Source organism: Urtica dioica, chromosome 9 (assembly GCF_054948205.1).
Source record: "Urtica dioica subsp. dioica isolate 48M chromosome 9, U.dioica_male_clone48M_v1_H2, whole genome shotgun sequence".
In the NCBI taxonomy this organism is placed as follows: domain Eukaryota; kingdom Viridiplantae; phylum Streptophyta; class Magnoliopsida; order Rosales; family Urticaceae; genus Urtica; species Urtica dioica.
This window is the reverse complement of record NC_142764.1, coordinates 25,423,801-25,449,634: the sequence shown is the minus strand read 5'-3', so window position 1 is coordinate 25,449,634 and position 25,834 is coordinate 25,423,801. Positions and strand designations below refer to the sequence as shown.

Genomic DNA, 25,834 nt, shown 5'->3' with positions numbered 1-25,834 from the left:
GAACTTTTCTCACTTTTATGACAACTTATCATTTTTTTTGTAGGCACCGAAATATGAATTGTTAGTTCCCATTTGTAAGGAGTACAGTGGTCAAATAAGTTTCAGAGGCAGCGGGTACTTGAAGGAAACAAGCACACGATTTATAGCATTCGGATTACAGGCTAGGTTAAAGGACACACAATTTAGTTGGATCGATTCCCCTTCCGTTATAGGGTTCAATTTTAATGGTGTTATTATAGACCAACTTCTCCAACGACGCATCCAGCAAAGAGGTCCGGATGCAATTTATTTTGGTATCGGTAAGAAACCTATCCGTTTCGGAAGAAACGAGTTTGCTTTGACGACTGAACTACAGTTTAGTGCGCTTCCGTCAACCGAAGAATTCAAGAAGCACCTTTCAAGCAACCGTCTGTTGAAGACATATTTTCCTGACCCCGAACACCTTGATGACAACGACAAAAAAAAAAACTTCACAAGCCACCGTCTGTTGCTGATTTAGAGGCAGCTTTTCTGAAATGCACGAACAAAGAAGACTGCTACAAGCTTGGACTTTGTTTGATTGTGGAAGGTGTGATACGAGGAAAAGATAGTTGGCAATGTATTTGGGAGGAGTTGTTGAGTATGGTTGATGAGCTCCCATACTTTATGGCGTTTCCATGGGGCCACATTAGTTGGGCTGCCATTCTCGAGGGGTTGCTAGCGACGGACCCGAAACACCTTCGTAGCTTATACGAGAATCGAGGTAAGAAGCAGAAGAAGGTTCAAGACGCAAAGTATGTGGTCCACGGGTTTCTTCATGCGGTTCAATTTTGGGCGTACGAGGCCATAGAGTTTGTCGGTGTAGAGTATGGCAAGAAATTGAGCGAGAATAGCATTCCGAGAATGCTCAAATGGGTGAGCATGAAACAAGCAAGACAGAAGGGGTTCACAAAAAGTTAATCCGACAAAGCGTATGTTTTCTCACTTTTTTTCTTCGAAGATTTTATGTACATTTTCAGGTTCATTTCGACGTTTTACAACTATTATGTATGATTAATTTCAAAGTTTTGTTTTATAGGTGGAGGCAACACCGACTCTTGAGCCTACCGATGGTGAGAAGAAGTATCTCTCCATACTCGAGAGACACTCATCTAGTATACCAGATTATCCGGGTTACAGTTCTGTTGTAGCGCACAAGAAGTCTGCGTACGTGAACGAAGAGGGCGTTGGCCCACCACCTGGAGATGATAAGTTTTCAAAGCTAGAACGGCGTTTGACTGATGTGGAGCATAATGTTAAGAAAATGTGTAGGGAACAGAAGCTCATGAGGAAGCAAATCATGAGGTGGCAAAAAGACACGACTGAGAAACTCAATTATTTGGTAAGTGTCGTCCCGGGAAGCGCTACACAAGAAGAGAGGTATCCACCGGAGAAGTATCCACGGCGGAGGTCACCATCTCCACATGGTAATCTGTCTCAACTGTGTATTTCGTAGTTTTTAATTTTATATTGTATTGGTTTCGGAGTTTTATGGCTTTTGTTATATACTGTTTCGAAGATTAGTTATTAATTCTTGGTGTTTTGTGACATAATTTTGGGCAGTGGTCAATGATGAAGGTTTATTTTTTGAGTGTGACGAAGTTGTCAATATTCATGATGAAACTTTGGACCCTCCGGATGATGATGATATCGGTAATGGTGAAGAAGAAGAAGATGGTGAGGAAGATGACGATGAAGCTGATGACAACGATGGATATGATGAAGAGGAAGACGATGATGGTGAGGAAGACGAGGATGAAGGTGATGACAACAATGGAGAGGATGAAGATGAAGACGATGATGACGAAGGGATGGAAACCACTGTGGCAGTCCCCGAGACGGCAAGCACCGTGGCAACCCCCGAGACGGCAAGCACCGTGGCAGCCCCCGAGACGGCAAGCTCCGTGGCAGCCCCCGAGACGGCAAGCACCGTGGCAGCCCCCAAGACGGCAAGCTCTGTGGCAGCCCCTGATGACGACGATGACTTCGTCAACCCTCCGTCAAAAAAAGACCCTCCGGCGAAAGAATCTGTCCGCGTCTATGGTAAGTTCATGTTGATTTCAAACTGTTTTGCCTATATTTCATGGTTTATTTAAACAATTTTCAAAGTTGTTTGTGTTTTTGAATTATTCTCTGTTGGATTGTGTAGTTTCGAAGAGAATGAGCAAGCGACCCATAAAGCATGATGATTACACTCCGTTGAACACAGCCAAACTGAAAAGCCTAAAAAATGGTTGATGAAATTTACTTTGGTAGTGTTGGAGACTAGTTTTTTGGAGGAAAATTGGGTTTGTAATGTTTACTGATAATTACTTTGGTAGGGTTGGAGACTAGTTTTTTGGAGGAAAATTGAGTTTGTAATGTTTACTGATAATTACTTTGGTAGTTTTGGAGACTAGTTTTTGGATGAAATTTGGGTTTGTAATGTTTACTGAAATCTCTGAAATGTCTGAAATCCAACACATGAATAACATGAAAGGTCTGAAATCAAACACAGGAATAACCTGAAAACTCTGAAATCCTTTACAAAAAATAACTGAAATGTCTGAAATTCAACACATGAATAACCTGAAATGTATGAAATCAAACACATGAATTAACTGAAAACTCTGAAATCCTTTACAAAAAATAACTGAAACGTCTGAAATCCATTACATAAAATAACTGAAAACTCTGAAATCATTTACATAAAATAACTGAAAACTCTGAAATCCATTACATAAACTAACTGAAAACTCTGAAATCCTTTACAAAAAATAACTGAAACGTCTGAAATCAAACACATAAACTAACTGAAAACTCTGAAATCCTTTACAAAAAATAACTGAAACGTCTGAAATCCATTACATAAAATAACTGAAAACTCTGAAATCCATTACATAAAATAACTGAAAACTCTAAAATCCATTACATAAACTAACTGAAAACTCTGAAATCCTTTACAAAAAATAACTGAAACGTCTGAAATCAAACACATAAACTAACTGAAAACTCTGAAATCCTTTACAAAAAATAACTGAAACGTCTTAAATCCATTACATAAAATAACTGAAAACTCTAAAATCCATTACATAAAATAACTGAAATCTCTGAAATCCATTACATAAAATAACTGAGAACTCTGAAATCCATTACGTAAACTAACTGAAAACTCTGAAATCCTTTACAACAAATAACTGAAACGTCTGAAATCAAACACATAAACTAACTGAAAACTCTGAAATCCTTTACAAAAAAAACTGAAACGTCTGAAATCCATTACATAAAATAACTGAAAACTCTGAAATCCATTACATAAAATAACTGAAAACTCTGAAATCCATTACATAAAATAACTGAAACGTCTGAAATCCATTACACAAAATAACTGAAAACTCTGAAATCCATTACATAAAATAACTGAAAACTCTGAAATCCATTACATAAACTAACTGAAAACTCTGAAATCCTTTACAAAAAAAACTGAAACGTCTGAAATCCATTACATAACATAACTGAAAACTCTGAAATCCATTACATAAAATAACTGAAAACTCTGAAATCCATTACATAAAATAACTGAAACGTCTGAAATCCATTACATAAAATAACTGAAAACTCTGAAATCCATTACATAAAATAACTGAAAACTCTGAAAACCATTACATAAAATAGCTGAAAACTCTGAAATTCATTACATAAAATAACAATTATTGACGAAAAGTACACGATTTCCTATTGTGTCCTCTACCTCCACAAATACTACATTTGCGCTGAACAACAATTACTTCACCTTGAGAGGGCAAACGTTTGATCTTGTGCCTTCCTCCTTTGCTCTTCTTCTTTGGCCGACCTACGGGGTTTTTCGCAACAGGTACCTTGACCTCCATATTCAACAACTCTTCTGGAGCATTCCACTCGTGTTCGGGACCACAAGGGTACACAGCATCCACGTACGCTGCTCTCCAACTTTCTACTCGATAGAAAGGGTGACACAATGAATACACATCAATGTTACGCTTTGTTGCGACACACGTCGCATGCATACAAGGGAGACCAAGAAGATGAAACAACCCGCATGTGCATTCTTTTGTCAACATGTTTACCGTGCCATCCTCGTCTCCATCAAGTACTAAGAACTCATGTTGCGTAACGCCCGAATATTGCAAAAGGCGACCCTTTTGAACTTGAAGTCGTAAGTCCTCATCAAATTTTGGACTCAGTTTGATCTTCGCATTTCCAGATTTTTCTCTCCGCTTGAAGAACCATTCTTGAAGAGTAAATCGAATGCATTCCACCATGCTACAAATTGGGAATGTTCTAGCGTCCTTTATCCTCTTGTTGAAGCTTTCCGCATAGTTACTCGTCAATAAACTGTACCTGTTGTTAAAATATTCGAAATCGCTTTGTAAATCTACAGCATATCACTATTGTTATGCTAAGAAACAAACCAAAATCTTCGAAATTAAGTACTACCTGCTTGTGAACTTACCTTTTTCCAGGAAAGTACGACCGAGCAAACCTTTCAATTCCAATGTCTTCCAGATATTTAGCAAGGTTTGGATCTTTACGCCTTAGCTTCTCAAATTGAGCATGAAAAACAGATTTTCTCCAAGCATAACATGCGCCATACATCTCTGGGCCACAAACATCGATTTTGAACACATGAGCAACATTCATACTTAGATGCTGGTAGCAGATCCCGTGATAACACTCTGGATACACAACCGGTATAGAATGAAGGATACTTGCGTGCCTAAAACAAAGCGTTTGAAACATAAATATTAGATCAACTAAAATATTCGAAATGTACTTTTTAGAAAACCTAAAATCTGTGAAATAACATTCCAAAATTGTCGAAACAAAACTAAAATCTTCGAAATTAAGTACCTGTCTGATATGAAACAAAGATCTGGCGGGGAACCGATGGTCTCTCGCAGTTTCCGAAGGAAGTAGGTCCAAGAGTGATTATTTTCGGTGTCTACAACAGCAAATGCAAGTGGAAACAATTGGTCATTTGCATCTAATGCAATCGCTGATAATATCTGCCCTCCGTACTTTGTCTTCAAGAAACTACCATCGATACATATCACAAGTCGACATGATGCAAATCCCCGTATACAAGCTCCAAGGGCCCAAAAACAGTACCGAAATCGACTACCGGAGTCAAGAACAAGGTCAGTAACCGAACCTGGATTTTTTTGTTCTAATGCGTGGAAATAAGCAGGTAACCGCTTGTATGACTCGTCAAGTGTACCCCTTATGTACCCAATTGTCGTCTCCTTGCATCTCCAAGCCTTCTCGTAACTCAAATTTATCCCATACTCCTTTCTTACATCTTCTATGATGTTCCTTGGTGTATATGATGTCGATTGAAGACTATACTTATGCTTGATAACATGTCCTACAATCCATGGTGCAGCTTGAAGTTGGCCACTAGCAGGGGCATCAATCGAACAACTATGTGCAGAAACATACACACTCACTTCGAACATATCACTGTTTGGTAGTTTATTCCCTCTCAATTTCCAAGTACAATCACCAGCTTTGCACTTGACTACCCACCGACTCCTGCTTGTTTCGAAGATCCTATACTAAAAGCTCTTTCTCATGGCAAGCATGGCAACTTTAGTTTTCAAATCAAACTTGTTATAAAAAATTTGCCCAACACATATGTCCGAAGAACTGCCAGTGGATGAAGGCGTACTTACATTTTCCTCCAAATCTGGAATTGAAACATGTGCATCCCATAATTTTGACTTCTTATGAGGCGTCACCGGTACTGACTGTGACATGAGAATATCATTATCATTCATAACCGGATCATCCTCACAATAGAACCCTCTTGCATCAAAATCTTCCTCATCATCGCCATCTTCATCTTCATCTTCGTCATCATCACCATCCTTATCTTCCTCATCACCCTCTTCATCGCATGGCGCCTGAAAATCATTCACCTCGACGCTACTACCTAAGCATGCTACCTGAGAATTTGGGGTTGGTGAAACGTCCCTGATTGGAGTTGTACTGAGAGCTGCATCAACAATGTTTCTTCTCACGGGGGTTACGCACAACGAAATCCTCAGCTTCGAGTCACCAGAATTCTCTAAAATAAATGTCGTCACACTAGCGTCCGATGCCAAAATGAGAGGAGGCATTGGTCTTCCAGCCCAAACATATGCAGCTTCAAGTTTCAAATCGTATATCGACTCATCGACACAAAAAGCTTCGTACATAGCCAGGTACCATAAAATGAACAACAAATATTAACATTTGAACCTGTTAAGAAGTTAAAAAAAATACACATTAGAGGTCAAATCTGTACAAGTTAAAAAGTTCGAAATGCAATCGAAATAACAGCTATAAAGTTCAAAATTACAGACAACAAATTCGAACTTTTTCCTGAACCCAACATGAAGAACCCAAACTCCTTTTTTCAGGAAATCAAACAACTCTCGTACATAATATCATCGAATTAGGGATCGAAACTTACCCATTTTTCTTCTCTCAACTGGTTAACTACATAGAAGGCCTAACAAATTTGAGTTTAAAGGAATTAGGGCGTGGGCATCGTAAGCTTCGAAATGCAATCGAAATAACAACTATAAAGTTCGAAATTGCAGACAACAATTTCGAACTTTTTCCTGGATCCCACATGACGAACCCAAACTCCTTTTTTTAGGAAATCAAACAAATCTCTTACAAAATATCACTTAATTAGGGATCGAAACTTACCCATTTTTCTTCTCTCAAGAAGAGGACTGAGCGAATGGCGGCGACGACGAGGAATGGTAGCGGGGTCGGGGTTTGCCGTGCGTGGGGTTTGCTGTGCGTGGGGGTTTGCGTGCGAGAGGTTTTGTGGGTTTTGCTCTTTTTTATTTCGAATTTGTTAAGGGAAGGCATTTAACTCTGCCGATGAAGGAAGAATAAGCAGGAGGGTATTTATGACTTTTCATCACTAAAAATGCTTGGTTTTCCTAAGACTCCCAAAACATAGCTTTATTTTCAAAAGGTGTGTCACACAATGCTTGGTTTATCAAGTTTCCCTTTCTGTCCAGCTCTGTACATGTTTTGTTCTGTAGAAGAATTAGATCATGTTTTGACTGATTTTTTTTATCAGCTCTGTGCTGGTTTTTCTCCTCTTAATTTTATAGCAGCAATGAAAACTTGATAAAAAGCAAATATAAAAAGGATCAACGAATTATTATATTTAATAATTCCCCTCAATTTTTAAGAAATAAGCGTAAGGAATCAACTCTAGTACAAATCATCGTACTTCAATAATAAATTCTAGTACCTCAATCCTTAAGAGAGGGATTTGAAGATATCTGAAAGGCGTATCACAGTTGTAGAACTTGCTGCATGATTATGAAAACATTTATATGTTACCATCAATAAACAAGTACGCATGACTAGGATTTACAGGTAAATTAAACCAACAGAGTGACAAAAGAATTAGTTTGCTTCGGTTTTCATTCCCCAAAACAGAGTGCATCTATATACTTTTTAAGCTGCTTCTGTACCGTTATTATTTTTCAGCTTGTGTACCGTCATTTGATCAAAGGTTTGTAGCTTATGTTTGTATAATCTTCGTTAAAACTAGGCTATTCATGGTTCAAGTAGTGAGCATTGTTACCTTTTTTTTGGCAGAGGAAAGCGAAATATCGCCCAAAACAATAGCTGCCATCGTTGTCCCTATCGCCGTCTGTTTGGTTTTTTTCATTGTTGGCTTATGTTTCCTCTACAAGAGAGTGAAACGGAAACACAATATTGTAACCTTAAAAAATGGTAACACTGATCATTTCAATACAAAAAAAAAAATAGCTGTTGTCGTTACTTTTTGTTATAGACAAGACCTTAATTAACATTGATATTTTTTTTCTTTGTTGAGTTTTCCAACTAATTTCTTTCCACTTATGTTGGGTTATTGTAGTTGAAGGTAATGACATTACGACGGCCGAGTCCTTGCAATTCAACTTTGCTACAGTCGAAGCTGCAACGAACAAGTTCTCAGCGGATAATAAGTTGGGTGAAGGAGGTTTCGGTGAGATTTACAAGGTATGATTTCGAATCTATGTAACACAACTCCCAGTAATAAAGTTCATAACTGAACTATTTCATGAACACATTTTCAGGGTTCACTTCCCAACGGGCAACTAATAGCTGTTAAGAGGCTGTCCAAAGGTTCTGGGCAAGGCGCAGCTGAATTTAAGAACGAAGTCGTAACGTTAGCAAATCTTGAACACCGAAACCTTGTTAGATTGTTGGGATATTGCTAGGAAGGAGAAGAAAAGTTGCTCATCTACGAATACGTCCCCAACAAAAGTCTTGATTATTTTCTATACGGTATGTGTCACATCATTAATTAAGACATCACAATTCTTCTCTACGGATGAGTTAAACAAGAAATTTCTAGACTTGATTTCTTTTTTTGCATATTCATTTACAGATCCAGAGAGAAGCGAAGAATTAGTTTGGTCTTTTCGTAGAACATATAGTAATGACATGGAACTAACTACATTTTGGATGTAGGCTTGGAAGCTTTAGAACGAAGGAACGTCGTTGAAATTATTGGATCCGGTGCTTGTGGATTCGCACTCTGAAGATGAAGTCATGAGATGCATAAATGTCGGTTTGCTGTGCATTCAGGAAGATCCAGAAGATAGGCCGACGATGAAGACAATAGTTCTCATGTTCAACAGAGACTCTGTCACATTGGGAGTACCTGAAAATCCGGACTTCTACAACAGAACGGAGGGCGATATGGAAGCTTTCGATCAATCCACGACCACTGGAAACCCTCAATTATCTGTGAACGAAGCCTCGATATCCGAACTATACCCTCGTTAGTTGGTAAATAATATTCTCATATATGTGTTCTGTGACTTGCCGAAGCTTTTGACAATGTTTTCTTTGTAATTGCAGCTTGACACGCCAATTTTTATGAGCAAGAGTTTTGAATACTGTAATATATATATATAGGCTTTTATGATTGAATTGTTGGTTAGTTTTATTTTCATAGCAGTAGTGCTTAAATTGAACAGACATGTTTGAAAGTAGCTAGAACCCTAAAATAGCATTCTTTATTGTTGTAGCAGAGCCTAGAAATCAAACAAGAACAAATTTCTTGTGCCCTAAGCTACACATATTGAATTGGCAATTCGAGAAGAAAAACAATCCAAACACAGTGCACACACGTTTACTCTGGGTCGACAAAATTGCCTACTTCAGCCCTTTGGAATTTCACTATGTCAGTTTGTCAATTAGAAGACGATCAAGTATTTCGTCACACAAATGTCTCTCACACTCAAACTGTTTCCCTTGTGTTTCAAAGTGTTTCCCGACTATCTCATTTCAATCTAAATTCCTTTATAAATAGGCTTACAGATCAGTCCTAATGCTTTGACGTGTCACTCAAGCAATCCCTGCTATGATCCAACAGTCAAAACTGTACAATTTTGCAGAATCCATTTTTGCCGTTTAATAACTTCCCGCACACGTCAATTCCTGTACCACTTGAGTCCTAAAATCATTCAGGTTATGAGATTCACAAAACATTTAATTAATTTTTTTTAATATCTATTGGCTTCGGTGACTTCTTGTTGCACATGTCAGAGCTTGAGTGTAAAGAAGGAACTCAGATCTTCTTATCTCTTTTTTCTCTCTTGTGTCTCGTTTTATATCCTCTAATTAGATTATAATACTTCATCACATTTTAACTCTTTTTGAAACAGAAGTTTATAATATAGATAAACATGCGATGACCGAAAAGGGGCAGACAATTCAGATTCGTAAAGCCAATCGATATATTACATGAATGATGACAGAAAAGTAGTTCACAAAAAAAAAAAAAAAAAAATTATCCTCACTTACCAGTCGTCTAAAAATAAGGATCAATAAAAACGGTCTCTTAAGTACTCACTTATTTTCAATCAGAACTATTGGATTGTTACTAAGAAAAGGCTTTACGTGTTCTGTCTGTGTTCAGTAATACATATAGATACTTCGCACAAACCAACATTTTTAGGGCCTTTCTAGGAGAAATAAAGGCCACTACCTTGGGTAGGTTTCACTGAGAGACATTTCATTAAAAGAGCACAAATCACTCTGAGATTTTTTTGAGCTAGACTGGATATGGGCCATAGTTTCAATTGAACTTGCACGAGGGAAAAACGCTGGCCGCTTCGGTAATGGGAGTGAGATAGAGAAGCTACTCAGCATGACAACTATTGTCGCCATTGAGGGTCTATCGGCCGGATCTTCCTGAATGCAGAGCAAACCGATGTGAATACATCGCGTGACTTCATTCGCTGTATATGAGTCTCCGAGACGCGGATCTACCAAGTCAAGTGGTGTTCCATTCCTCCAACTTTTCCAAGTCTACAAACAAAAAAAATAAGAGAATGAACAAATTACCTTGAGGTTTCTATATATTATTATGAGAATATTGTTAGCTTACAAAGCTGAAAAGATCTTCCGCTGAAATTTCCGAGTCGTGAAATCTGGTGCACTTCTTTCCAGTGACAATCTCGATTACCAGTACACCGAAACTATATACATCAGACTTCACAGAGAATTGCCCGTAAAACGCATACTCAGGTGACATATAACCGCTGTAATAATATCAAAACGTTAAGAAACAGGAACTCCAAAGAGTTTTATAGTTGAGGAGAATTATGATTACTCACTATGTTCCAATGATCCGATTGGTGCTGCCATGAGTCTCATCAACTCCACATAGCCTAGCCGTTCCGAAATCTGATATTTTCGCATTCATTTGTTCGTCTAGTAGTATATTGCTAACTTTGAGATCGCGATGAATAATCCTAAGCCTAGAATCTTCGTGAAGATAGAGAATCCCTCGAGCTATTCCGCCAATTATCTTGAACCGTCTTGACCAATCTAAGGCTGATGAATCGCTAGACTGGTCTACACATATTTACAAAAATATGATTACAGAGGTATTTAAGTTATGATGAACCAAATTCCACCAACGTGCTCAAATTATTCTATTTGATGCAAGGAAAATGATTTGATTAACAAACCAAATAAGAAGTAGTCGAGGCTTTTGTTGTGGATGAATTCATAGACTAGAATCTTTTCTTCTTCTTCCAGGCAAAATCCAAAAAGCCTTGTTAGATTTCGGTGTTGAAGCTTAGCAACCAACAATACTTCGTTCATGAACTCATTTACGCCTTCCAAAGAGGATCTCAAGAGCCGCTTCACCGCTATTTCTTTCCCGTCAGAAAGCACACCCTGTGAATATCATAACCCATTAATTAATTCAGCTTAGACAAATGTTGGAATCAAAGGCCTCATCCTAAACAAAGTATCGGTGAAAACAATTAAGTTCTTAAGCACTGTAATTGAGTTTGTATCCAACGTTCTGCTATCTCGTTGAGATACTTTGACAACATGAATACTCATGTGTTAGCACACAAGAGTAAATGCTCCCACAAAAAGAATGTTATAACCTTGTAAACTGTGCCGAATCCACCTTCGCCTATCTTATTTTCATCGGAAAAGTTGTTCGTAGCCGCTTGAAGTCTTGCTAAGTCATATCGCAGAGACTCTGCTATAGTAGTGATCTCATCACCAGCTGCAAAATCGCAGCAAACACAGCCCATAAACTTCCAATAATAGGTATAGCAAGATATATGCAGATATACAGACAAGGGTGATGCCACAAGCCCCCTGATTTTTTTGTAATTAGAGAATTTAAATGCAAATAACTGCCTAATAAATTGAACTATGTATTGTTTAAGGTTATGAATTTAAAATGGGTGATGTAGGTGATAGTCAATTTAAATTATGAATTTACAAAATAGTTAAGATTTGTCTAGCCAAAATGTGTAGCAATCTGATTTTAATTTTTTTTTTCTACCCCAAGATTAATTTTTTTGAAAGTGATAAATTGCTTATAATAATCGTCAAAAATTTTAAAATTGATTGTCAAAAAACTTTTGAAAACGTAAATTTGGCTACTTTGCTGATAAGTTAAATTTTTGACTATTTTGCTAATAAATAAATTTTAAATGATTATTTTGTACTATTTTTTCATTTAAAATTAAATATTAGCTACCTAATATATTAGTAATTTTTTTATTTTAAAATTCAGTTAAAAAAAGCTTTTAAATGAAAACATACTCTGATAATATAAATTTATTAGCCAAAAAAGCTCTAGAGTGTGATGGATATTGCTTTACATAAATCTATTTTCATCTTAATCTTCAAAAAATTACAAATGCTTAAGGTCAAACCTCGTCCTTAAAAAAAAAAAAAAAAAAAAAAAAAAAAAAAAAAACCCAAGTAAAAATCACGTCTTCCACCATGTAGACAGAGATATACAGTTCAAACATGTTGAAACATTTACCATTTTGATCACTTTGGACTGCGTTGGAACTAATCAGCCCTCCTCTCTTCTGCCGCCAATAACAACATCCTATTGAAATTGCCAGAGACAGTACGACAATCGGAACAGAAACAGCGATTATTACTGTTCTACTTGTCCAAGCACTATCATTTGATCCTGAAAGAAAGGCACACACTTAATTCAGATTCCACAATTGTATATTTACACATCTCTGAACAGTAATAAAACCATATATATATTTATATGTATGTATATGAATCGACCTCTAGAAAATGTCGAAGGTGGTGCAGAAGGAAGAATCACCGGCGCCGGAGTTGGTACATCCGCGGGCTTGATCTTGGTGTAAAACAAGTACATCTCGAATCTGACATAACAGCTTGGGTATAAAACACGAGCGCCCTGTTTCGAGGCACTGAACTTTGGAAGCTGAGAAACAGCGCTTCTCAGGCAGGTCCCACAGTCCACGCTGGTAATATCGGGGGTGCACTGAGCAAGGCTATACAAGTTCTGGAACGCCGAGAAGTTGGCCTCACGCGTAGCGAACCTGTCAGTTTCATTCTCCGCCGCCGCCGCCACTTCTCTCGTCGTGTCGCTGACCAGCTCATTAAACATGCCTTCCGGATCGGACACGTTGTTGATGTTGAACAAGTAGAAATCCGGCGACTGCCTCATTTTTCCGAAGAACGAAGTGTTTGAGTACTGCAACATGCAATCGTCGTACCATACAATGGCTTCTATCCCGTTCGGACAGTGAGTATCACTGACCTCTCTGGCCGCAGTTGCCACGCAGCCCCGGCAGTCTCGAGGGAGGAGATCGCCTTGGCACATAAAGGAGCCATAAATGGTGTCTCGGCTTTGACCCACGGTGGTGTTATAATACGGGCCGTCGAATTGAGTTGTACTAGAGGAGAGAGAAGAGAGAAGGAGATTGCGGTTTGATTCATAGGTGCTGTTGGGACTGAATGTGATATTCCGGCATTGGTTTGTCAGGTACTCGGCCTCAGTTTTCATTGATAAAAAAACGATTATGGCCAGATAATAGATTGCGGTGATCATGATTTTATGGAAGGAGGGATTAATCTTCATTTTGTACTTGCCAAACTTTTTTAATTATGGGTTTAAGAAACCTTATTTTGGCTTATAGGATAGCTGGTTTTGCAGTGAGCAATTAATAAATATGATCGTGGTACGTTTGGAGTGTCAAAGGGACCAGAAGACGACCAAGAGTCAACACACAAATGTTGAAATTTCTTTGCGTAAGTCATCAACAGTTTGGGAATTAATTAGGAAATAAATTGGTGAACCTCTGGAAGAAATGGAACGAAAATGTTGAAATTTATTTTCTCCTTCCTAGATATATGTTTGATCTTTGACAATACAATATCTCTTCACGGACTTTATAATAGACGGGCTTCATACTTCAATATTTAACATATAAACCATAGTAATAAAAAAAAGAAAGATAATAACTTATAAACCGCCAAACATGTCGTATTGAAAGTAATAAAACACCAGCTTCTATGAATCACCTGGGGAGCTATGTGAGTACAACTTATATTTTAGAGTTTGGTCTTTTCATATATAGAACAAATAGTAATGATATGGAACTAACTATATACAGGCTTGGAAGCTTAGGAACGAAGGAACGCCGTTGAAATTACTGGATCCGATGCTTGTGGATTCGTACTCTGAAGATGAAGTCATGATATGCATAAACGTCGGTTTGCTGTGAAAGATCCAGAAGATAGGCCGACGATGAAGACAATAGTTCTCATGCTCAACAGTGACTGTAAATAATATTCTCAAATATGTCCTCTGTGACTTGCCGAAGCTTTTGACAATGCTTTCCTTATTGTTACTGCTTGAAATGCCAAGTTTTATAAACAGGACTATTGTAACCGAATTCACAATGCAATAAGTTTTTGCATACGGTAATATAGACTCGTCTTCTGTATTTTATGAGTGAATTGTTGATTAGTTTTATGTTCATAGCACCTAAATTGAAACAGACATGTTTGAAACGAAGTTAGCAAGTGAAAATAGCATTATTTATTTTATTTTTGAAATATCCGTTGGTTCAGGTGACTTGTTGTTGCTCATGTCGGAGCTCGAGTGTAAAGAAGGAACTCAGATCCTCTGTTTCTCCTTTTTCTTTTACGTATTGTTTTATGTCCTCTAATTAGATTGTAGTACTTCACCACATTTTAACTCATTTTTTAACTTATATATATATATATATATATATATATATATATATATAGAGAGAGAGAGAGAGAGAGGTGATGACAGAAAACAGGCAAACGAGCTAATCAATATTTTACATGAATGGTGACCGAATGGTAGTTCATAAAATATATTCCAAGATTATCCTCACCTTCCAGTTATTTGAAAATAAGGATCACTATATTAAGGTGTCTTGGGCACTCACTTATCTTCAGTAAGAACTATTGAATGGTTACTCATAAAATGTTTTACATTCAAATCAACATTTTGTGGGCCTTTCTAGGAGAAAAAAAAGGCCACTACCTTGAATAGGTTTCACTGAGAGAAATTTCATTAATAGAGCACAAATCACTCTGAGGTTTTTCTGCGCTAGACTGGATCTGAGGCATAGTTTCAATTGATCTAGCACGAGGGAAAAACGCTGGCTGCTTCGGTAATGGGAGTGAGATAGAGAAGCTACTCAGCATGACAACTATTGTCGCCATTGAGGGTCTATCGGCCGGATCTTCCTGAATGCAGAGCAAACCGATGTGAATACATCGCGTGACTTCATTCGCTGTATATGAGTCTCCGAGACGCGGATCTACCAAGTCAAGTGGTGTTCCATTCCTCCAACTTTTCCAAGTCTACAAACAAAAAAAATAAGAGAATGAACAAATTACCTTGAGGTTTCTATATATTATTATGAGAATATTGTTAGCTTACAAAGCTGAAAAGATCTTCCGCTGAAATTTCCGAGTCGTGAAATCTGGTGCACTTCTTTCCAGTGACAATCTCGATTATCAGTACACCGAAACTATATACATCAGATTTCACAGAGAATTGCCCGTAAAACGCATACACACAGTGGCGGATCCAGACTCCGGCGACGGGGGGGTGGGGGGGGGGGGGGGGGGGGGGGGGGGGCCAAAACTGAATTTTGGCTGGAAAAAAAAAAAAAAAAAAAAAAATTTTAAGCCTGAATTTTTTTTTTTGGGGGGGGCCCAGGCCTCTTGAGCTTACAAGGTAGGTCCGCCACTGCTCAGGTGACATATAACCGCACTACTAGAAATATGACATTTAGCGACGACTAAATCGTCGCTAATTTTTCGTCGCTAATCAACCTTTTAGCGACGATAATTCCGTCGCTAATTATTTGGTGCCAAAACTTCTAAAGTTTCGCGGCAAAGATAATTAGCGACGAATTTATCGTCGCTAAATGTGTAAATTCGTCGCTAAGTTCGCGGGGAAACAATTAGCGACGATTAAATCGTCGCTAATAGTTTGGAATTAATTTCGAAATTTAACGAAATTCAAAGAGAGAAAAATCCCCCCAAAATAATTTAAATGAAATGATTTAGCGACGATTTTATCGTCGCTAAATGTGTAAAAAATCTATTAGCGACGAGTAAATCGTCGCTAAATGCCTGGTTTATGAACTGAAATTTAAGTTCATTTAGCTACGAATTTTAAACATTTAGCGACGAGTTAATCGTCGGTAAATGTCTTTAAATACCAGGTCGCGTATCAGTTCCCTCATTCGCTCCCAAACCCTAAAATCGAATTTTTTCTCTCTGTTTTCTCCTCCTCCGCTGTGTGCCTCCTCCGCCGTGTGTCGCCGACGCCGTCGACGCCGATCTCTACCTCCCCGGTAAGTCTCTCTCTCCTCACTTCTCTCTCTCTCCTCACATCTCTCTCCTGTCCGCAGCTCCGCCGCCGACGCCGTCACCGCTCCACCACCGACGCCGTCCTCGTCCTCGTCCGCCCCGGTCCGGCAGCTTGCGCTGCTCTTCCTCGTCCTCGTCCACCGTCCTCTCCTCCCCGGTAAGTTTTTTTTTTTTTTTTATATAACTTTATATATATATATATATATATTAGTTATTTATATAATTAATATATTAGTTATATATATTAGTTATTTATATATATATATAACTTTATATAAATAAATGGAATTGTATTAATTAATATATAGTTATTTATATTAGGTAATTTAAATTATTTAAATTAGTTATAAAAAAATGGAATTGTATGAATTAGTTATAAAAATTGTGATATTATGCTTATTTTGGTGTTATAAATATTTATATATATATATATATATATAAGTTATATTTTATATAATTACATAATTTAGTATATAGATATAAGTATTTATATAATTAGTTGTAATTATATAGGATATAAGTATTTACATAATTAGTTATATATATAATTAGTTATAATTATATATAATTATTTAGGATATAAGTATTTAGGATATAATTTAGTATATAATTTAGTATTTAGGATTTATTTACGATATAATTTAGGATGTTTGATAATTTAAAATTGTAAATTAGGATTAGAGATTAATTATGTATATAAGTATAGTAGATTAGAGATTAATAAATTAGGAAATGTAATTTTGTTAATTACGATTAGAAAATTTAAAATTGTTTAAGTTTGTGTAGTTTATGTATGAATTAATGAATTAAAGGTAGTTTAACGAATTAGTTTAAAGGTAATTACTAACCGATTATCTAAAGGTAACAAACTTAAATTAATGAATTAGTTTAACGAAAATTAGGTAGTTTATGTGAAATTAATTAATTGGTTATGGATTGAAATTGAAATTGGATTTAATTTTTGTTAGAAATGACTAAAAATGTGAAATTAATTAGTTGTTTATAGATTTAAAAATGATCGAACCACTGAGGTTGGATTTGTTGTTAGTTTTAGGATGTTTCTATGCAGGTTTTATAGTTAAAGGCTGATGCCGGGTTGTTAAGTTTATAGGGGAGGTTCTGCCGAAATTTCGGTAGGATCGTATTTTGTTTTGAATTTCAGATGGCTGCGGCTACAGGAGCTGGAGGCAGCGGAGACGGGGATGACTTCTTAGCCCGTCTCCCGAATTATTGCCAGTCGGCGCCCGTACATGATGGCGTCGAAGAAGAAGACGAGCATATCGAACCGGCCGTGCGTGGGCCGACGGTCGGGATTCGATCTGAGCGTGCACGACGCCCCGGGGTGAAGGAAGTCGTCGTTTATAACGAGGAGTTTCAGTCGTTCTTGCAGTCAGAGCGCGAGATGGATCCGGATCTCGCGACGTTCGCGAACACGCTCGGGTTGGTCGTCCGAGACAAGATCTCGCCTACGGTCCCAAGGTGGACGAATGCGAACGTGGGGCCGGCGAAGGAGGCCGAGATCCGAGCAGCGATTCGAGACAAGTACGACATTCGAGTCGATGGTGATGCAACCGGGAAGAAGAAGGCGATTGTCGATGCGGCAATCATTCGAGACGCGAAGACTCGTCTTCGCGATTGGAGGCATACCTTGCGGTCATGGTTCGACATCGACTGCAAGAGCAGCGTACAGGTGGCGCGGTCGCTGAAACCGAGGACCGTTAAGCTCGACACCGAATGGGAGACGCTGATACAACGATATACGAGCGATGAATTTAAGGTAATCAAATCATTTACGTTAAATATGTGTTTACCCTTTTATTAAACGATTTGTTCTTTACGTGTACGGTTACTTATATTACAGGTCATTCAAGCGAAGAGCAAGGCGAATCGCGCGAAGAAGAAGACGAAGACTCGACAGGGGACGATTGGGTTCTCGACCCACCGCATGAAGAACGTAAGTTTTATGTTTATATGATACATCAAATCGTTAAAATTATCTAACACTTGAAGTTTTGTTTACATGCAGAAGAGCGTCGAGACAGGCGCTTTCGAGAGCTTGTTTGCGAACTACAAGCGCCAACATCAGTCCGACAAGTCCGAATGGCTGACTCCTGAAGCCTCCGCACGTTATGTAAGTTTACATTTATTTTTCTTATTTTTCGATTAATATATACTAACTAGTTAATTATATCAGGATCGACTGGTCGCTAGGTTCAACACGTTGCGAGCGGAGGCTGAGCACCAAGGAGCGGACGTTGATATTTCCGTTCTAGAGCAGCAGGCGATCCGCGATATTATGGGTTCGCGGACTGATCACTTGACCGGCGTCGGACGTTTGGTGCCACAGGGAGCACAGATGGCGGCTGAAGTCGCCGAAGTCTACGGTTCGGAGGCTGGGACGTCGCAACCAGGATATGTCTCGCAGGAGGTGTTGACATCGACCCTCGCCGCGTTCGCCGAGACAATACAGAGTCAGGTGCCCGGCCTCAACCTTAGCTCGTTCATGTCCCAATTTCCGCAGAGTTCGCAGCAGGCTCCGTCATCCCACAGCCAGCAGACTCCGACGCCGGCATCCACACTCCGACGCCCGACGTCCACACTCCGACGGGCGGCCAGCAGAGGACTCCCGACGCCAGCCAGCAGACGACGCCCGGCGGACCAAGTCAGTCTACTCCGACGCCGCAGCCTGCAGAACTTCAGCGCCAGCAAAAGAGCGTTTCACGTCGAGGAGGAGGAAAACGAGCGGCGGGACGACAAAGCAAACGTCGCGAGTAGTGTTTTATTAGAAATTTTGTGTATAGTAGATTATTATTTACATATTTCTCGATAACCGAAAACGTACGTAATCGGATTTTATATATTTCTTGATTTGGATAATATAATTTAGTTTTTATTTGATTTTTCATTTTAGAATTTCATAAACAAAAAACCATAAAAAATAAATAATTAACGACGAAAAAAATAAAAAAAAATAATAATAATAATAATTAGTCGTCGCTAAATATTATTACACAGAAGTCATTAGCGACGACTTTGTCGTCGCTAATTCACGCGGGAAATTTTAGCGCGTGAATTAGCGACGACAAAGTCGTCGCTAATTTCATGTTTCAAAATGGAAAAAAACTTCTCGTCACGACATTTAGGGACGACATTATCGTCGCTAATATCGTCGGTAAATATTTAGCGACGAAAAAATCGTCGCTAAATATATTTAGGCACGCATATTTAGCGACGATAATCGTCGCTAAAGAGATTTAGCGACGAAAAAAATCGTCGGTAAATGTCGTATTTGTTGTAGTGCCGCTGTAATAATATCAAAACGTTAAGAAACAGGAACTCCAAAGAGTTTTATAGTTAAGGAGAATTATGATTACTCACTATGTTCCAATGATCCGATTGGTGCTGCCATGAGTCTCATCAACTCCACATAGCCTAGCCGTTCCGAAATCTGATATTTTCGCATTCATTTGTTCATCTATCTAATAGTACATTGCTAACTTTGAGATCGCGATGAATAATCCTAAGCCTAGAATCTTCGTGGAGATAGAGAATCCCTCGAGCTATTCCACCAATTATCTTGAACCGTCTTGACCAATCCAACGGTGATGAATCGCTAGACTCGTCTGCACATATCAAGAAAACTCTATGGATTACAGAGGCATTTAAGCTATTATTTTTAGTTAATTTCAGTGATAATTTTAAATAGCGATGAACCAAATTCCACCAACATTGCTCACATTTATCTATTTGATGCAAGAAATAAAATTCCGATAGAAGAAGTGTAACAAACCAAATAAGAAGTAGTCAAGGCTTTTGTTGCGGACGAATTCATAGACTAGAATCTTTTCTTCTTCTTCCAGGCAAAATCCAAAAAGCCTTGTTAGATTTCGGTGTTGAAGCTTAGCGACCAACAATACTTCGTTCTTGAACTCATTTACGCCTTCCAAAGAGGATCTCAAGAGCCGTTTCACCGCTATCTCTTTCCCGTCAGAAAGCACACCCTATGAATATTATAATCCATTTAGTAATTCGTCTTACACAGTATTGGTGAAAACAATCAAGTTCTTAAACACTGTAACCATTTTTGTATCCAAGGTTCTCTTATCTCGTTGAGATACTTTCATAATGTCAATACTTTTGTGTTAACACATATATATGAGTAAAAGCTCGCACAAAAATAATGTTATAACCTTGTAAACTGTGCCGAATCCACCTTCGCCTATCTTGTTTTCATCGGAAAAGTTGTTCGTGGCCGCTTGAAGTCTTGCTAAGTCATATCGCAGAGACTCTGCTGTAGTAGTGATCTCACTATCACCTGCAAAATCATAGCAAGCACAACCCATAAACTTCCAATAATTGGTATAGCAAGATACATACATATATATATATATATATACATATATATATATATATATGCAGATATACAGTTCAACACGTTGAAACATCTACCATTCTGATCACTGCGGACCGCGTTATAACTAACCGGCCCTCTTCTCTTCCGCCAATAACAATATCCTATTAAAATCGCCAGCGACAGTACGACAATCGGAACAGAAATAGCGATTATTACGGTTCTACTTGTCCAAGTATTATCATTTGATCCTGCAAGAAAGGCACAACTAATTCAGATTCCACATTCATGCACATATATATCTGAACTGTAACAAAATCGACCTCTCGATTCCACTGAAGGCTGTGGAGGAGAAGAAGGGAGAATCTCAGGCACGGGGCTCGGTACCACCGCAGGCTCGGCCTTTGTGTAAAACAAGTACGTCTCGAATCTGACGTAACAGCTCGGGCTTAAAACACGACCGCCTTGTTTTCCGGCGCAGCAAGTTGGGAGCTGAGAAACAGCGCTGCTCAGGCAGATCCCACAGTCCATGCTGCTGATATCGGGGGTGCACTGAGCGAGGGTGTACAAGCTCTGGAACGCCGAGAAGTTGGCTTCGCGGGTAGCGAACCTGTCGCTTTCGCTTGAAGCCGCCGACACCGCTTCCCTCATCGTGTCGCCGACCAGACCATTAAACGTTCCTCCGGGGTCGGTTATGTTATTCCGGTTCCACAAGTAGAAAAGCGGCGATTGCCTCATCGTCTCGAAGAACGAAGTGTTTGAGTACTGCAACATGCAATCATCGTACCACACAATGGCTTCTATGCTTTTGGGGCAGTAAAGATCGGTGACCTCTCTGGCCGCGGTTGCCACGCAGCCCCGGCAGTCCCGAGGGACGAGATCACCGCGGCACAGAAAGGAGCCATAAATGGTGTCGCGGCTTTGACCCACGGTTGTGTTGTAGTATGAGCCGTTGAGCTGAGTTGTGTTGGAAGAGAGGGAAGAGAAAAGGAGTTTGAGGTTGGATTCGTATCTGCTGTTGGGTGTGAACGTGGTGTTCGGACGACAGTAATGTACCCGATAGTCGGCTTCGGATTTTGTCGATAAGAAAACGATGATGGCCAGAGAATAGATTGCTACATCGATGGTAAATGTATGGAAGGAGGGATTGATTTTCATCTTGGACTTTGTCAAAACCTTTGCCTTTTGGTTTCACGGAGCCTTATTTGTGGCTTATTTGCTCATATAGCTGGTTTTGTAGCTCGAGACTTACAAAAATACTATTTAAATTTAAATCTAAATGTTGGAGTGTTTAAAGGGGGAAGAAGGAGACCTAGTCATATACGTCTCGTAATGAACAAGAAAGTAAATTTGGCGGGCCCTGTGGAAAAAAAATGGAAAGGACAATGTTGACATTTGCTTTCTATTTCCTCAAACGACCGTTTCAAGTTTTTTTGACAAGTACACGATCTCTCCATTATAGACTAGCTTCAGACTTCAATATCTAACACCCTAATTAAAAGAACCATATGCACCATCAAAATTATCTTACCAAAATTAAAAAATATCTCATTCGTAACAGAGACACTAGATCTCGGATGTTTCAAAGCCGAATACCTTCGTTCAGGCACTCAAAACGGCAATTTTCAAAAAAAAAAATTACCAGTTTTTTTCCTTCTATTTTTGGCTAATTTCAAATTTGTTATTTTTATATTTGAATATTTCTTGCTTTTATTTGGGTTTAATTTTCTTTATTCGTTTCCGTTTTATATTGTAATTTGGGGTCTCAATACCTTTTAATTACAAACGCTATTTTTTCTCAGTTTTTGAATAAATAACATACCAAAAACTAATTGGTCTCCCTAATGCGTTTTTTCCATATTCCCTATGACTCTAGCCTATGCCGCATATATACATTCGGACAATGTATCAAGGTTTGCAAAATATGCGCCAAACCTTTGACTAATTTCATGAAAGAATTCTATTTGATTGTTATTAAGAATGATTTTCCGGAGACTAATTAAGTGGGTTTCATGTTTAGATCCAAGACATCCTCAAATGTGTTGAAGCCGGTGATGGAATCTGAAGCACACTCATGGGCCATGTCCATCAAGAAGCAAGAATATTGCCGTCAACTTCTCGGAAGCTCCATCGACGTCTCACCTTAAGCCCCGATAGCGACAATTCTACGATTCAAAAACACTCTGCTCCATCCCCGAACCCTAACCCACGCTCAATTCTCATCGAAATTTTTGATGTATCGTATGTTGGGAGCCGGGTAACCGTCACGCCAACTGCCGAGAGGTGGGATATTCATGGAGGAGATGCAATAAGACTTTTGACAAAGCCGGAAAACGGCGATAAGTTCGCCAACAACGACAAAGAGGATATCGAAGAAGTAATCAATGACACTCCTTGGTCACACATGTTGCATGATACACACAACTATAACAGTTTTTTTTACGAGACCTCATTTTTTACCATGAGCTATCTACCATCAAGCACTATTGTCTCATAGATTGCTTCAAATTACATACTTTATCTTCATCTGCAACCATGATACTTGTAGTTGAGCCACATTGAGATTTTCTCCTCAAAATTCAAATTAAGAATCGAAGTCTCTTTATATTCATTTGCCCAAACTTTAAATCATATTGATTTACTATTAAAAAAAAAAAAGGACGTGTGTTCCCCACTTGGGAGTAAAAAGCTAAAATCCTAGGAGTATAATATATGCACTAGATAAAATATTATGTACTGGCACATGTTCCTTTGAATATTCCTTGAAGTGTAATCCTAAAGAAGTGTTAAATGTGTAAAGTTTCTCAAACTCAGGAAAGCTGCATTTTGAGGTATGGGGTTATTGAGCTCTTTGGCTGGACCACTGATTTGGGCGACATATATCGCCCCCGCCATCAAGTACGTATTGTTATTAGCCTATTGTAAATCATGGTTAGCTTTAGTAAATATCCCACGTTTCTAGCATCTCTCTCTCTCTCTCTCTCTCTCTCTCTCTCTCTCTCTCTCTCTCTCTCTCTCTCTCTCTCTCTCTCTCTCTCTCCTGCAAATCATCATATTAAAAAATAAATGAAATTTTGCAGCCCATTTCATATGTATATAAACTATTAGTGGTTAATTTGAGTAAACAACAAATAATGTGCATACATATATATAAAAAATAAAAATAAAAATAATGGTTAAGCCCATTGTAAATAGTGGTTAGCTTTGGTAAATAGTGAATAGTACACTGACTCAAAAATTTCACATAGATAATGTATTCATATTAACATAAATAAATTGCCAGAAAAATAACTCATGAAAAATGAAGCAAAACTAAACAAGAAAGATAAATTAACGTAAATTGTTCATAAAAAACTAAAAAATTGTTTTCAATCAAAATCTGAGAATAGATAAAAAAAAAATAATTGAATTAAATTTTTTTTTCCTATTTTAAGACCAAAAAATACCATTATTTCAACTATGTTTATTTTTCGAAAAAAAAAAAGTCACAAATAACACCTCGTCAGAAGAGATATTTTTTTTCTCCCTTTTACCCTCACTTTGCCGAATAGTAATGGCAATTGGATCGAGAACTAAACCAATCAAAGACAGCGAAAAGAAGGGAAAAAAAACATTATATACTTTCAACGATAGTCAAACGTTAGATGCATCAATCGGGGCTTTCGACTGGACCAAATCCGATCTCTTGCATCAATCGACCTTCGATTTTGTGACGTCTTCGAACGTAGCGAAGACTCTCTATAGAGACTCGTTCTCGATGACCCGGGTGAGCCCTCTGATGAAGCATACTCACATTTACATTGATCCGAATGCCGCCACCGAGATCGCTCCGGCCACTCCGTGCTTCCACTCCGGGTGTGAGGCAGAGTTTTGTGAGCAAGAAAAATTTAGATCTATGAGAGAGAGAGAGAAGAGAGATAGAGAGATAGAGAGAGAGAGAGAGAGAGAGAGAGAGAGAGAGAGAGAGAGAATATACGTTAATTATTGATTTGAAATAAATCACCATAATATCTCATATTAAAATTTCAAAGTCAAACGCATAAACATTTTAGAATCCATTTCATAATCGAAATTTGAAGGAAGGGCAATCCAAGAAAACAAAAAAAGTCCACATGATGCCGCGTCATGTATATAGTTGTTATCTAAAATTTACTAAAAGTTAGTTAAACAACAAATCGTAAAGTCTACGTATCTTAGTTACCTAATTATCTGTTCTTTATTTAATTATACAATCTATTACTATACACGTGGAAAGAAAGAATTGATTTTTCAAATCAAAACGTAGTATTTGATTATCCTCCTTAAAATAAAGCAAGATTTTGATCATTGAGTATTTATAAAGGGTTGAGTCAGAATAAGAAAAACGAGCATAATGCCACATCATAATTTTTGGGTATTTTTTAAGGGCGGTGTAGAATATTTTTAGCCATTTTTAAACTTAAAATTGCATTTTAACCACCGTTTAGGTAATTTATGCTTATTAGCCATGCGGATTTATTACCACTGAAAAAAGACTTCCTTACCCCTAAATAACTTCCACCATATATAAGTGATATAATTAAGAAATAAAAAACAATTAATCTTGTAACTAATTCCTTAATTTAAGCAACTATTAATTAATTTTTTAATCTACTCTCGGAAAGAAACAATAAAAAAAAACTACATAGAGCAAATTTAAAGCAAATCAAAATTGCAAAATTAAAAGAAAAACACACAAAATTAAGAAATTTAAGAAATTATTACTTAAAAGAACGCACAAAATTATTAACGATTATTACTTAAAAAGAAAAACATCATAAACGATTATTAACGATTATTACCGAATATTACTTAAAAGAAAAATAGCAGAAATGATTATTAACGATTAGTACCGATTATTTACTGTATATTTTTTTTTTAATAAAAAACAGAAACGAAAATCAATCGGTAGTTGTTCAGTTTGTGATCCCCACCCAAGAAGCTGAAGCTGATGACGTGACGCTCCACGTCCACTCTTTCCTCTTTTTGGTTCTTTTTTTTTTGTTTCAATTTATTTTGAATTCATAAAATCCAGATCCTATAATTAATGAATTTAAAGAATAATGATGATTTTTTAATACGAAAATCAATTTTATCAATTAACTAATAAGGGTATATTCGGTACAAAGTAAGTGGTTTCACTTGCCACATCATCAATTTGGCTAATTATCAACTATTAACTAAACGTTTGGTTAAAATAAAATTAATATGTTTTAAGTGGTTTAT

At 37.8% G+C, this 25,834-nt stretch overlaps 2 protein-coding genes, 1 long non-coding RNA gene and 3 pseudogenes across 5 annotated transcripts; 2 read left to right on the top strand and 4 right to left on the bottom strand.

Annotated features, from left to right (window-relative positions):
* Nucleotides 1-3,707: 3,707 nt before the first annotated feature.
* On the bottom strand, nucleotides 3,708-6,233 carry LOC149386187 (uncharacterized; annotated as a pseudogene).
* Nucleotides 6,234-7,926: 1,693 nt separating this feature from the next.
* On the top strand, nucleotides 7,927-8,477 carry LOC149386186 (uncharacterized). Its single transcript, XR_016301518.1, has 3 exons — nucleotides 7,927-8,055; nucleotides 8,133-8,343; nucleotides 8,447-8,477. It is a non-coding gene; the product is annotated as an uncharacterized LOC149386186 (long non-coding RNA).
* A 1,396-nt stretch (nucleotides 8,478-9,873) lies between these two features.
* Nucleotides 9,874-13,456, bottom strand: LOC149386185 (cysteine-rich receptor-like protein kinase 15). The gene is made up of 7 exons (XM_089626485.1): nucleotides 12,634-13,456; nucleotides 12,371-12,526; nucleotides 11,472-11,596; nucleotides 11,043-11,253; nucleotides 10,686-10,926; nucleotides 10,457-10,610; nucleotides 9,874-10,377 (listed from the first exon to the last, which is right to left on the bottom strand). Exons 1-7 carry the CDS (start codon nucleotides 13,454-13,456, stop codon nucleotides 10,051-10,053), a joined length of 2,037 nt encoding a protein of 678 aa, XP_089482611.1. The 3' UTR covers nucleotides 9,874-10,050.
* A 1,248-nt stretch (nucleotides 13,457-14,704) lies between these two features.
* LOC149386184 (cysteine-rich receptor-like protein kinase 19 pseudogene) lies at nucleotides 14,705-15,466 on the bottom strand (annotated as a pseudogene). Its single transcript, XR_016301351.1, has 2 exons — nucleotides 15,299-15,466; nucleotides 14,705-15,219 (listed from the first exon to the last, which is right to left on the bottom strand). The product of XR_016301351.1 is annotated as a cysteine-rich receptor-like protein kinase 19 pseudogene (transcript).
* A 1,836-nt stretch (nucleotides 15,467-17,302) lies between these two features.
* On the top strand, nucleotides 17,303-19,597 carry LOC149386183 (uncharacterized). The gene is made up of 5 exons (XM_089626484.1): nucleotides 17,303-17,308; nucleotides 18,101-18,193; nucleotides 18,266-18,370; nucleotides 18,434-18,808; nucleotides 19,538-19,597. The coding sequence occupies exons 1-5, from the start codon at nucleotides 17,303-17,305 to the stop codon at nucleotides 19,595-19,597; spliced, it is 639 nt and encodes a 212-aa protein (XP_089482610.1).
* Nucleotides 19,543-21,817, bottom strand: LOC149386182 (cysteine-rich receptor-like protein kinase 10; annotated as a pseudogene). Its single transcript, XR_016301275.1, has 5 exons — nucleotides 20,914-21,817; nucleotides 20,689-20,841; nucleotides 20,430-20,554; nucleotides 20,030-20,240; nucleotides 19,543-19,862 (listed from the first exon to the last, which is right to left on the bottom strand). The product of XR_016301275.1 is annotated as a cysteine-rich receptor-like protein kinase 10 (transcript).
* Between the last annotated feature and the right edge of the window lie 4,017 nt (nucleotides 21,818-25,834).

Bases quoted from the DNA above. Each gene is read 5' to 3' on its own strand.
- LOC149386185 (XM_089626485.1), bottom strand. From the start codon at position 13,456: ATGAAGATTAATCCCTCCTTCCATAAAATCATGATCACCGCAATCTAT. The intron at 11,597-12,370 runs GTAAATGTTTCA...GCGATTTTGCAG, and splicing joins AGTCCAAAGTGATCAAAATG to CTGGTGATGAGATCACTACT. The intron at 10,611-10,685 runs GTGAGTAATCAT...ATATTATTACAG, and splicing joins AATCGGATCATTGGAACATA to CGGTTATATGTCACCTGAGT.
- LOC149386183 (XM_089626484.1), top strand. The intron at 18,194-18,265 runs GTAAGTTTTATG...GTTTACATGCAG, and splicing joins CGACCCACCGCATGAAGAAC to AAGAGCGTCGAGACAGGCGC. The intron at 18,809-19,537 runs GCATCCACACTC...TATTTGTTGTAG, and splicing joins GCCAGCAGACTCCGACGCCG to TGCCGCTGTAATAATATCAA.